The sequence below is a fragment of the Psammomys obesus genome, unplaced genomic scaffold (genome assembly GCF_907164565.1).
Source record: "Psammomys obesus unplaced genomic scaffold, mPsaObe1.curated_primary_1811, whole genome shotgun sequence".
Lineage (NCBI taxonomy): Eukaryota > Metazoa > Chordata > Mammalia > Rodentia > Muridae > Psammomys > Psammomys obesus.
This window is the reverse complement of record NW_026596069.1, coordinates 20,756,134-20,770,265: the sequence shown is the minus strand read 5'-3', so window position 1 is coordinate 20,770,265 and position 14,132 is coordinate 20,756,134. Positions and strand designations below refer to the sequence as shown.

General features: G+C 40.5%; 1 protein-coding gene across 4 annotated transcripts in view; it reads right to left on the bottom strand.

The window, feature by feature from the left end:
• Window positions 1–3,268: 3,268 nt before the first annotated feature.
• Ss18 (SS18 subunit of BAF chromatin remodeling complex) overlaps window positions 3,269–14,132 on the bottom strand; it is a 59,846-nt gene continuing 48,982 nt past the window's right edge. For 2 of the 4 annotated variants that reach the window (XM_055625562.1, XM_055625564.1), the window contains 4 exons: window positions 12,831–12,923; window positions 11,947–12,069; window positions 9,328–9,461; window positions 3,269–4,932 (listed from right to left, as the gene is read on the bottom strand). In XM_055625562.1, coding sequence (XP_055481537.1) covers window positions 4,906–4,932; window positions 9,328–9,461; window positions 11,947–12,069; window positions 12,831–12,923 — 377 coding nt within the window. In that variant the 3' untranslated portion in view covers window positions 3,269–4,905. The remainder of the gene's footprint in view (window positions 4,933–9,327; window positions 9,462–11,946; window positions 12,070–12,830; window positions 12,924–14,132) is intronic. The other 2 variants (XM_055625563.1, XM_055625566.1) reach the window with 1 other exon arrangement.

The window sequence follows — 14,132 nt, the reverse complement described above, 5'->3', positions numbered from 1 at the left end:
CACCAAATAAATAAAGCAGGCTGCTGTTCATGAAGTTATATACAGTTTTCAAAAATGCTATAACTATTTAGTATGTGTTATCAGCATTCTTAAATTGGGCAAATCTATGAATCAAGGCATCCCACTCACGTGACAGAGAGCGCAGGACAAGCTTAGAAGCGCTCAGGGGCTCCAACCACTCTGTCAGTCCAGGATCCAGCAGCCAACAGCACCAGCCCAAGGGCGGCACCACCCACAACCACTTAACAGAATGCACTCTGGACTTGCCCCCAGGTCAATCTTATAGCACAGCTTCTCCTCTGAGAGTCCCTTTTCCCAAATGACGCTAGCTTTGTAAAGCCATCACAATCACCAACATTCTCCAATTATGGAGCTTGTTGGGACAATGCTATAATTTTCCAAGACTGATCTTACGCGCGCGCGTGTGTGTCTGTACGAGAGGCTGTCCCAGGCAGAGTGGTTCACCGAGGCCAGAAGATGTCGGGTCCCTCGGATGGGGAGTTATACACAGGTGATTGTGAGCCACATGACAGGGGAATCAAACTTGCATCCTCTGGAAGAGCAGCAAGTGCTCCTGTTGAGGCATCTGTCTAGCCCCAAAACATTAAAAAGAAAAATATTTTTGCTCACAGATACAAAACATACATGCACATTCACAATACAGGTACATATACACTGTGTTTATATAAAAATGTGTATATACGTAAAATATTCCCTTCTCCCTGCTTACTGGATGCTACTGAACTAATGGAAATTATATTGCATCATCTCCTTCTGAGACTAGAACTAATAAATAATAAAAAAGATTTTCTATTGATTTCTTAATTTTTTTTCTTAGTAAGCCAATAGAGGTACTCTGAGGCCTCTATAAAGATAATTAATTAGCAGGGTATGGAAAAAAAAATCAAGAGTTTCTAAGTTTCAACAAATGATAAATTTTAACATGTTCTAGATTATATAAAATATCTGAATGATTCTTACTGTTAGGAAGCTAGTGAATTTACAAATAACTTTTTCTTTTTTTTCGAGACAGGGTTTCTCTGTCTAGCCTGGCAGTTCTGGACTCACTTTGTGAACCAAGCTGGCCTCCAACTCACAGAGATCCACCTGCCTCTGCCTCCCTGAGTGCTGGGATTACAGGTGTGCATCACCATGCCCGGCTACAAATAACTTTTTATCTAATATATATATATGACATATATAGATATATATTATATATTTATAAGTTATATATTATATACATTATATATTTATCTAATATATATTATATATAGATATATAATATATTATATATTAATATTATATATTATATATTGTTATATTATATATAAATATATTATATATAGATATATAATATATTAGATATATTCATATATATTAGATATATATCTATAATATATATTAGATATATATTCAATATATATATATTTATTTATATATATGAAAAGAACAATTTAGCTTTGTGGCAATTAAGTAGTTCTATTTAGTCACTGAAATGGAATATTTAACAGACCTTATATATAAAATTGCTTTACAAAAGCAATAAAATGGCATCGCCAATCACTGTAAGAAAATTACTTAATAAATTAACTAGTTGGATATATATATATATATATACACACACACACACACACACACACACACACACACACACACACACATATACATATATAAAGTTAATGCCCTAATTCATAGCAAGTAAAGTAAAATTTTAAAATGAAAGCAGATAGAAATAATATTTATACAAATTTCCAAGTTAGGGAGAGTGAAAGATACTTTTTTCTACAGAAAACATTTAGTACAGTGAAAGATATCACAATCAAAAATTCTTAAAGCAGCAGATAAAAAGATGTGTAAGACAGCAAAAAGACAAAAGACCAACATACACATGAAGCTAGCATATGAGAAGTGGAGTGTACATAAAGTGCCCAAACGTACAAAGAACTCTTCTGGATAATTGATGAAAACTGTAAAAAAAAACCTAAAAGGCAACTCAGAAAGGAACATCCTAGGTTTAAAAAAAAGAAAAGAAAAAAGTTACAAAACAATAAAGCACAATTCTCTCGTCAAAAATGAGAACATAGTTATATACGTTGACTACATGTCAAAACTCAAGTAGAAAAACTCTACTAGATCTTTAATAATTACTATCTTTCACGGGACAAATTATGTAAAATGTTCACTTTTAAGTAACTTACTTGTTAATCTTTTGACGTAAAAGAAGAAACAGCGGTCTAAATGCAGATTCTGAAATGTTGATCTTACTGAAGTTTACTATTGAAAACAGAATTTCAGGAGAAGAGTCCTCAAAGTCCAAGGCATTTTGTAAAAACGAAAATCATCAGGTCCTTACTGAAATATTTACGAGCTAACAGTGCTTGTCTCTGCTTGTGAGAAGCAGTACAGACAGAGCAGCTCCCATGCTAAGTGAATGAGTGGGTGATGCGGGGGAGAGCACAGGTCCCCACTCTCTGCGCCCTGGCGTGAAATGAAGCTGCAGAATGACGCTAATGTTGCTCACAATGGAATTAGCGCACCTGACTATTCTGCGGAGTTTATCAACAGCCATGTTATTTTTGTTAGGATTTTATTCTTGGATTTTATGGGATAATGTAATATTATAATTCACTTGAAAAAATAAATTTTTTACTTTTTTTTCTATATGAAAATGTCAACTTTGGTAGAAAAGCTACTGGTGAGGTTATTGTTCTCAGAAGCACCAAAGGAGTAAGGTAATCTTTGTCACCACCAATTAAAAACTTTTACGAAATACGACTGTTATAAAACAATTAAACCTTGCAAATGCACCAGTCTCCAGGAAGAAAGTCCTGGAGGAAATTCTGCTTATTAAAATTGCAATTTTAGTTTCCATTAAAGGAGACTAAGACAACAGAAGATGGGTTGGCAAGACAAATTATTTCTTAATGTCAGTTGAGCTCATTTCAAATAAGATAACGTATCTCCACCAGGTTGGGATCGGCACAATTTTGTCTCCTCAACTCATTTATCTAATTCAGTCATCTTGATTATAGCCTCATGGACTTCATTTTCAGAGAAGGAATTCTGCAACAAACAGCCTACACAGCACGCTGATTACTGAACAGTTAATTCTAATTAACTTGGGCATGGCAAGAGAATTTTGATCAAGTCCTAGATTACAAATATCGTCTATTTGTGCTGGACTAACTTACATAAAAACCCAGAGTACAGTCTCCAGACAAAACAATACGAGTCAAAGAGATCTAATTTAAAGAAACAAATGAGAAAATTAAAATCACAAATAATTTATTCTTCTGTTAGAGTTGATACAGTTTTAAATAGCAACGAAGCACACGGTGGCCGGGAGCCTGGCCCAGGCTGCAAGCACTGCAGTCGGAGGCTGCCTGACCTCATCTGTTCACACTTACGCCTGCTTTCTACTGAACAAGTTGAAGAACACCCTATATTCTGACCTTAAAAACACACACTCTCTCATACAGACACATTGAAACCCTCCTTTGATTACAGTATGCTGAGAGCAGTATGCTTTGCTTTTTTGAATTTACGGCACTCCTTCTGTGCTGTTTCTAGTTAGAAGTGGCATAAACAAATTCATTTACAAAGAATGTGTTATACTGTCATATTCCCTGGACATAGACAGCTGTGAGGACACAGCAACTTACCTTTGGGCTAGATGTTTTCAAAGTATGCTTAAATAGATATTTAGAAATCTCTCAGTGCATGCTTTCTTGCCCAGTGCAATATACCCAAATTTAGCTAAAACAATCTGTCTCAAATAATGATTAAGTATGTTGTGCTAAAAAACAAGGAACCGTAAAATACAACCGCTAGGCTTTCAATCTAAATCAGAAATGGCCATCATAGCTTTTTGCTGTTATAGTAACTAAGATGAAGACAGGAACACAAAGGTGCCCCTTTACTTATTTCCAATTAAGAAAGTTAAAACACAACTCTCCATGAACCAATTATGCTAATGTTAAAAAAATAATACTAGCAGATCAACACTGACTCCTCTTTGCTGTGGTTGACAACGTGTTGACTGTACTCAGAAAGCTCCCTGATTGCTCAAACAAGGTAAAAACGAAGGCTTTCTCCTTTTCAGTTATTGCTGCTTTGAGAGGATTCCCGCTTCATTTACACCAACCTGCCAGAGTTCACAGAAGGAACACAATTATTGCCTTACACTGGAAAACAGTATTATAAATCATCTTTACAAAAAGGTTTTAACGCACAAAACTGGAAGGCTTTAAAAAAAGTCTTTGTACTTAAAAACTGTATCACAGTGCCCTTGCTAAGCTGGTAGGTAAGAGAAGCGAATTCCCTCCAAGCACTGACAGTGGACATGTGTGCTTCTGTCCTCCCTCACCTGCGTCTTCACAGAGCACCGCAACCACCAGCATCTGCCACACTCCACAGTAACAGGATTTCTGATTCTGCCCAGTGTGTAGTGTACCGACTTGCATATTCATCACATGAAATAAACATAATATACAAAATATTGCTGCTGTAAAAAGTGTACATTTCCCCCTTCCCCTTACAAAATAATCTGGAAAAGTATGAAACCCCCTCAACCTTCGTGAACAGACAACACTGTTCACACCTTTCAGTCTCTGACAGTCCATTTGGAACACAGTTCCGAAATCGCTGCAAATTACTTATGCCAATGCATTTTCTGTCCAATGTTGCCATCTAGAGTAGAAATGTGAAATTGGGTGTATCTGGTAGCCACTAAAGCCTTACAAACTAAACCACAAGGCTGCTTGCTGATGAAGCAGCCGCTTAGGCGAAGAGTTTTCCAAAAGCTAGGTGGGATGGAGGGAGTCTTCACAGGGAGGTGTCCACAGTGCAGAGGTTGTGACAATATGGCTGCTAACAGATACTGGCTATTGGAATGTAAGGACATTTTCACTGCTGGTAATTTCCATATTGTCCCTAAAAGATAAAATTAAGAAACAGAATTACATAACAGCTTACCACAGAAAATGACAAATGTAATTTGTCATGTCATCCTATCAGGGTAAGTACAAATACTTACATATTACCACTCTAACTTTCCTGGGATTATATTCAACTACATATGGTTCTTAAATTCTACATTACTTGAAGGATTGACACTTCAAAGCTGGACCTAGTAGCACACCTGTAACCCTTGAGTTGGGTTGGGGATGGCAGAGAGAGTAGGTAAATCTCAAAAGTTTAATTAATGGCCAGTGTAATCAAAATGAAATGTAGGTTCCGTGAGAAACACACACACAGACCCACATGCATATACATAACTAGACATCAGAACATTTTTAAATGATTAACACTGGTAACAGCCACTGTTCCACTGTGATGGAGCCTAAGCCCAACACTGAATTCAGGCTAACCCTGCTGCTACCTTTATGCCTTCTCTTTAAGACTCAGTTTCTTTACCCATGAGCTGAGAAAGGATACGCTATATCTCCACATCACGATTTCCTTTCCAACAAGGATTATATATATTAATCCTTCCTCGTATCTATTCTGATCCTAATAAGAGAGGCCATGAGAAAAGGTTTTCACAGGGAGCAGAGGGCCATGGTATATGCCTGTAGTCCAAGCCACCATGGAGGCCAAAGAGGATTGCTTCAGGCTAGACGTCTGAGACCAAGATATGGTGAAAGCTAGCCTCAAAATGAGTTAACTACTGGTTAATTAGAACAGAGCAGTCTCAGCACCGGTGGGTACTCCCCGTGCATGTGTGAAGTGAGGCACTAATGACCGAAGCACACCGTACACAACTCACTGCAAAGGGGCCTGAGGGCGGCTCAGCAGCTCGCTATCGAGGCCTGAAGACCCGAGGTCAGGACGCAGTGTTGGAAGGAAAGAGTGACTTCTGCAAGCGTCCTCTGATCTCCACACGTGTGCCATGGTGCTAGTGTGCTCACATGTGAGCGTGTACACACAAGTGAATGTAATAGCACACACACTACACAAATTTAAAATATGTAAACAAAGAAGTCAGGTAGCATGAACTACTCTCTCCTCGTACACGCCGACAGGAAGCCTATCAGTGGATGTCTAGGGGGAGGGTGGATACATCAGGGGTTTTAACAGTGGCACAGAAACCTTGGAGCCTGACGATATTTCATTATTTTGGTTTTGTTGATGACTCCATAGATGTATACAGTTAAAATACATTAAACTGTACAATTTAAACGTGTAGTTGTTACATGTAAATTAAGCCACAAGAAAGCGATTTTGTTTGTGTTTTCTGAGACAGTCTCATGTGGCCCAGGCTGGCCTTGAACTCACTATGTACCAGAAGATGAACTAATGAGCCACTGTGCTCAATCTTCCCAGGGCTCAGATTACAGACATCACTCACTATCCCTTGCTTTTTCAAAATACAGAAAGGAAGACCAAATAACCCAATGGTGGGCCTTCACTACTACAGCAGTGAAGCCTCCCAACAAAGCCAGGTGAGAGGGACTGCAGGCAGAAGGAAGGAGACGGTTCTGAGGTGGCCTGATGCCCATCAGAAAGAGCGAGAGGCCCGTGTGACTGAGGAAGTACATGGAGGCCAGCACCTCAGGCTGCACATACACAGTGCTGAGCCCTACGGCAGGGAACTGGAAAGTGGTCGGCTCAATTGGGGCCCAATACAAGGGTAACTCTTAAACCTTCTCATGACTGAAGACTCCACTAAGGGAAGGTATCGGACTTCGCTACTGTTAGGAAAAGATGGCCCCAGGTCCCATGTGGAGAAAAGCCTCTACACGGGGCAGAGCGGAATCAGTTAAGCCAGGAAGAGCAGACCCAGGGACCAAATGGGTGACAGCTATAGTGCTAGCTTGAGAAAGAGAAGGTTTTGAAAATTAAATAGCTACCAGATATATTTTGAAGTAAAAGTTAATGAGATTTGTTGCTTTACTCAATGCTCAACCTAAGAAAACAAAAACAAAGGGTGTATGTGTTGATGATGGGGTTGTCAGCCCCAGGGACTGGTTACAGAGATGAGAACCCAAGAGTACCTAAAGAGTGTTTGCTCTCAATTCCCCCACTGTAAAGGTATCTGCCTCAACTACAGAAGCTGCCTGACAACCATCTACCCCTAAGAATAAACAGACCGGAGGCTGGACGGGCAGTGGCAGCCCTCCTGTAACCCCAGAACTCTGGAGGCACAAAGGATCCTCCTACAGCAAGCTGGCTAGCTAGAACAGAGGTGCTGGTATGCTCTGTGTTCAAATTAAAGCCTGCCTCGGTCAGTGTATGAACACACACGAATACACAGCACACACAAACTAAAAAAGCATGAGATGAGAAGGTGCCGTGTGTAGGATGAAGTGTAAAGCTGGATCGCTCAATGATATACCCAACACCTTAAGCTCTCTATCCAGAAACTCAGATGGACCCTGATGCAGAAGAGCTGCAAAGGCAGAGAAGCAGAAGAGAAATGCTAAGGAGCTCTAAGGGAGAAAAAGGAGCATGCGCCAAATGCCTGAAGCAGGAAGCTGCAGACAGCTACTCTACAAGCCCTCAGCATCCACCTGTCTTATCTGTACAGCATACAAGGACAACAGGTGGGTAACCAGAGTCTCACCTTTTGCATTGTTAGTTCACAGTTTAGAATGAATCAAGTTAGCTAATCAGATTTTTAGGTTCTTTTTTTTTTTTTTTAAAAAAAGATTTTATGTAGATGAGTGCTCTATCTGCATGTGCACCGGTAGGCCAGAAGAGGGCACCCAATCCCAGTGAGCCTCCATGTGGTTGCTAGGAATTGAACTTGGGACATCTGGAAGAGCAGACACTGCTCCTAACTGCTGAGGCCTCCAGTCCCAAGATTTTTAGTTTTTAAAGAACTTATCTTAAATTATATATACCCGTGTGTATCTGTGTATGGCTACAGGCACGTCAATGCAGCCCACATGGCAGTCAGATCCCTTGGAGCTGGGACTGCAGATGGCTCAGTGCCCTGACATGGGGTTGGAAACTGAACTCGGCTTCTCTGCTAGTGTCGCAAGGGCTTTTAGCAGCCAGGCTCCCTCGCGAGAGCCCTCCCTCGTCAGGTCTTCTTAAGGTAACGTACCTACTCAAGAATAATCTTACTTTCCAATCTTACTTTTCTGGCTGGAGAGATGGCTCAGCAGTTAAAGAGTACCGGCTGCTCTTCCAGAGGACCTGGCTCAATTCCCGGCACCCACATCTCACCCCCGACCCCACCACTGCTAACTCAGGTCCAGGGAACCTAGTCCGCTCTTCTGACCTTCACAGGCATTGTACACACAGAGTGCGTAGACATGCATGCAGGCAAAGCACCCATAAAAATAAGACAAAAAAAAAAAAAGTAAAACCTAGTTTCTGTCATCTCCTCCTACTCCGCCCCTGCTTAGCAGTGGGCAGGGCTTATGTGCCCACGTCCTTCTATGTAGGTCTCTTGAGCTCTTGCCTTTACTGCAGGTGTAGGTGCAGGGGGCTGCAGGTCTGACAGGGCAGAAAATTTCTTCTATTAACTAATGCTGGTTAATGCAGCATCTGGGCTGCTCTTCAAATTGTAACATCGCCTACACTAGCTTCAGATCCCTAATTTACAAACTACACACAGTTCCATGTTCAAAACTCATTTTGGTACCCTCACGTGGTGAATATATCAAAATGTCCTCACTGAAAATCCACTGCACAAACCTGACACATCCCATGGCCAATAAATCATTCCTATAGCAAGTCAGAGCAAGAACGAGGACAGCATTCATTAAGTGCCCATGGCACACACTGAAAGTCTAAAGATTCTGATTAAAAAGAGAAAAACCCAGGTGAATACTACCAGGTTTCAGGGAATCGTATCTTAGGATAAGATACATTTCAACACTTGACATCTCAGGGTAGAGAAAACACTTGGTGATTCCAAACAAGAGGAAAGACTAAGCAGGGAAGATGAATGTAAAGAAACCCAACGGCAAAGGTAGAGTGTGCCAGGTGAGATGCACTGGGGGCGGAGGAGCGCACAGCTCAGGTGCACTCTTAACAAACATGGCGGACACTAGAGCGACACTGATGGCCAGTGTGCCCAAGGACAATGAGCTGGTGTCTTACCTCAAGCTGTCAGAAGTAAGGGCAACTGTTACTGAACTGTGCTGGCACTCTAAAGTATTTTAAAGTATTATTTGGAGTGGGTAGTGACTAGCAAACAACAGAAGGGGGCTGTGTGTGATGACCCCTGCTGAGGCTCGTGGATCATGAGTTCCAAACCATTTGAGCAACACAGTAAAATCCTGATTAAGAAATCAGTAAAACAAACAAACAAACAACAGAAGTCCAGAGAGATGAAGAACAATGCGGCGATTCCATAGCTGGTAGGTGACATACCTGGTCGTACCCGTAAGGCCTCTGCTGGGGTTGCTGGGGTGGTCCTGGCTGTGCTGGTCTATAGCCCCCATATTGCTGACCTTGACCCTGAGGATAATTAGGATACTGAGGACCTGGACCGCCCTGGGAAGGTCCTGCAAGAGAGTTAACCGCAACAAACACTCAGGTAAAGCTAGAAAAGTCTCCACAATTTCAGCAAGGATTTCAAATGAGATGTTACCACATCCTTGTATCTAAACTAAAAAGGGCAGCTGAGCACCTTGGTGTTCCCAGAGTGAGCTGTGAAATAAATTTAACGGTTGCAGTAAAAGTGAAAAAAAAAAAGAACAACAACAACCAAAAACGGACTACTGCTTCAATGAAATAACTGTGCTAAGTGTACACACTGGAAATTGGTTAAGACAGCCTCAGGACAGAGTAACTCTATAATACTAGCAAAGTTCATCTCTGCATTCATCCTTGAGTTAGCCAGTATAACCAAGAAGCAGGTCCAAATGACAATTTCTGAATAAAGTGGGGGAATCAATGACATTCCTAACTGTCACTAAATTTACATTTGAAATAATCAAGATAATTTTTTGGTTATAGTACCATCAATAAACTTATCTCCACAGTATTAAAAAAAAAAAATGACTCGAAAAGCCACAAGCTGTATGTGCAAAAAGTGTATTGAAAAGTTACACTCTGAGATATGGAGCAGAAGTTCAGAGCACTGTCTGCTCTTGCAAAGGACTCAGCTTTGTTTCTCATCACCCCTACGGCAGCTCGCTGCCATCTCTAGCGCCAGTTCCTGGGATCCAGGCCCTCTTCTGACCACCTAAAACACCAGGCACACATGTGGTACACATACTTACATGCAGGCAAAACAGTCACCCCACGAAATACAACCAAATACAGCTTAGGAAGAAATTACACTCTGAGCATCAAGCATTGCTAACACTTGAACTGCCCCACGGGGAGGGACCAACTCCGTCTGCTAAGTAAGTGTGCTACTTCTAAGTGTGCTGCTTCACAAGCTCAACTAGTAACCCCTGGGAAGAGCGAGCTCGACAGTGGATGGCCGACGGCCTGCACACGTCAACGTCTTCCCCACAGCCACTTAAAACCACCGTCAAAACAGTGACTGCAGAGAACCTCAGAAGAGAATAGACAATTTTCAAATTCAAATAAATTTTCCCAGATTATTCAATTATTGCATTTCAAATTAGAAGAAAGTTTGACAAGTGGCACAGTGGGAAGTTTTCCTTTAGGATTCTTATTATTCAACAAAACAACTTAATGAGAAACTTTGTCTTTTCCCAGTGACAATGGTTTTTCTTTTTCAAGTCAGTATATTTAGCTCATTTAGTGGCATCAAACTTGTTTTCATGCAACTAAAACAGAAATTTATTTGACATGACATCAAAGTCATGAAAGGGAGTTCCATTTAGGAACGGCAAGAAAGGTCTTTAGGAACAGAAGAAATCCATCAACTATTTCTCATCATCTATATCTAGCCTTCTCCTTGGGAAAAGACATGATGACACATCAGAGAAAGTGGAAATGCACATGATAAGGGGACAAAAGAATCTCATCTTCTGCTTGGGTTCTTACTTCTCACCATAAACAGACAAAGATGGTGTCAGAAAACAGACACACTTACACCAACGGTCCAAAGTAACTGCTCATGAAAAAGAGAGCATCTGTGCCGCCATACTGACAGGCAAGTGCTGTGCAGCTGGCGGACGTAGCCTATGTGTAAATGCATGGATAACCAAATAAAATGATTGAGAGCCAGATGTTGTGATCAGCTTTTTGGTGTTGAAAGTAGGGCCATGTGAATCCTGGACAGAGGAAGCACACACACTATGAATATTTCACAGGAAACGCGGCTGTACTTTCTCCTAAACTGTGTATGATGTACCAATTCAGTAAACACACACCCTTAGCAGTGCTTTTAATGAGAACGACAAACATTGCCTTTATGCATTCTGAATGATCTTTCCTTCTGCCCTAAGAAGTGTACATTTTTTAATAGGGACCGTCACTTGTATATCAATTTCCATTGGTCTAAGCTCATACAAAGCTACTTCCTGCTCATACATGCCAAACAGACCTAAAAATTCATTCTTCTTGTTTGAAATTGTCATATTAACATTAAACAAGATACCATGTCTAGTCTGTAGTTTCTTCAGGACAGTTTATTAGTTCACCTAAGGGGAACACCTATATGTGTGTGTCTGTGTTTAAAGTGTGCGTGCTCATGCTAAATCTCTGCTTCATGTTTTGAGATAAGACTCTCACTGGCTGGTTTACGGGGTAAAGTTAGCCGGCCAGAGAGCCTAGGGACCCTGCTGCCTATCTCTCCAGTGCTGTGACTACAGATGTGCACTCTTTAGCTGGCTGCCGGGGATCTGGTGCAGTGGCTAAAGGCTCTTGGCACCAAACCTGGTAAGCCAAATTCAGTTTCCAGGACGCACATGGTGGAAAAAAAGAGACTCTTACAAGTCATCCTGACTTCTACACGTGCACTGTGTTCCATGTACTCTCTCTATGCTTAAAATGTAAAATAAAAGTTACAAGTATATTCAAAAGAACCATCATCCTTTTGGTCCAAAAGCAGGATAAAGACACTCTCACCGTAGCCCTGCTGCTGCCCTGGGTAGCCCTGCTGCCCTGGGTACTGCTGTTGTTGGGGTGGGTACCCCTGCTGTGGCGGTGGTCCTTGATAAGCATCTTGCTGTTGGCCGTACTGCGAGTTTCCTACAGAAGAGATGGAGAAGAGGAGAACAAAGCACTGAGAAGTCTGCCTAATGAACGTTTTTGGGTTTCCCCTCTAAGATGCACAGCCAACAATACAAGAACAAAATGGAATGCCATACTGATTTTTAAAAAGTTAACAAAACAAAGAAAAACTCAAACCAAACAGAAGGATTTCGGCCAAACAAACTGCAGTTAAAGCCAACTGTGCAAGGTTGAACTGCAGCTCTTTCAGCGCCTCTGCCATTACGAGCATTGCAGTTACTGGAGCATCACAGTCCTAAGATCATGACTATGCTAAACAAAATAAAAAAGACAAAATTAAAGACAGCTACAGAGCACACACTAGCTACACAAGATCAGCAAGCTGTTCCCTACAGGCACTAAGCTGAGATGTAAATAAACATATGTATGTGTACGTACATGCATTCGCATACACACACACACACACACACACACACACACACACACACACACACGGGGTAGAGGGAAATGGGGTCAATGGATTTATGGTCAAAGAGGAAATTTCCACGAAGCAAAAAAGCATTTTAAATGTTTTAGTCTTTTTACTGCTGTTAGAAATGACACACTGTGGTTACACATTCTAAGTATTTGTAAGGTTGTTTTGAAGGCCTGTAACTTTCCAGACAGCCAGCAACTGGCACTCTACAAGAGCTCTGCAGGGGAAGACACCGTCCTAGGCAAGAGCTGCCATTCCTGTAGGAGGGATGTGCATGTGTGTGTGTGTGAAGGTATATAGATACCTCCTTCGTAGTAATGTTGTGAGGATTCCTCATAAGGCCTATCGTAGCCTTGTTCAGGATACGACGGTTGCTGATAACCGTAATCATTATGACCTACATCAATTCGACAAGAGACAGGAAGAAACGTTAATGGCCACTGAGTGAAAACCCTACAATTAAACTTTAAGATAAAAATGAAGAAAAGAAAAAAAAAGAAATAGAAATGGAAATACATAAAAATAGTTTTAATTGCATTAGCAAGTATTTACCAATGTGAATGCTTTCACAGTAAGATAACGTGCACATTTTTCAGAGCAGAGAGCAGTAGTTTTAGAAATGTTACACTCGTTCTCTTTAACTTTGATCATCCTCACTGAGGGCAAAAAAAACCCTTAAATTCTATTTTAAAAAAGAAAATTGAGAACATTTAGGCGTCTCACATGTGAGTAATTCAAGTCAAATCAGAATGAACAAAGGATGTAAATTATCATATCGTATCAAACCCCTGTTATGCTGGTCACTCACTGTTGCCACAGCATATGCTATAAACAACACAAAATATATGAGGTGCTTAGGTTTTCCCTGGAAAAAAAGCTGAAGTGAGTTTTTAACACTCTAACATTTTACTGCATCAAGTACAAGTGTTTCACAGTATTTTCAGATGCATATGTGTATATATATACACATATATATGTGTGTGTGTGTGTATATATATATATATATATATATATATATATATATATATATATATATATATATATATATTTTTTTTTTTTTTTAAAGATAGGGTCTCTCATCCTGGCTTTTCTGGAATTCATATGTAGAGCAGGCTGGCCTTGAACTCATAGATCTACCTGCCTGTGCAGTTCAAGTAAAGATGTATTTTCCTCCCAATCCCTGGTTTTTCAAGACAGGGTTTCTTTGTGTAGCCTTGGCTGTCCTAGACTCGCTCTGTAGACCAGGCTAGCTTCAAACTCACAGAACTCCACCTGTCTCTGCCTCCCTGAGTCCTGGGATTAAATGCATGCACCACCATGCCCAGTTAAAAATGTATTTGTTAATGCTATCATTTTAAACATTTTTAGAAATATTTCTAGAGTATCTTGTACATAAAATTCATATTTTCTGAGTTGGAGAGCACCTGAAGTTTTATGACACAGTAACTTTCACTGTAATCTAGACTAGTTTCTTATCCTTTAGAAAAATATAGAAAGTAAGTTTTCATTTGTTAAAACACGGTACTAATGTTTGGAGAATGCCTAATTAGGAGAAAGGACTATAGTTACAAATAAATATTACCACCACTGCATTAGTATGAAAGTC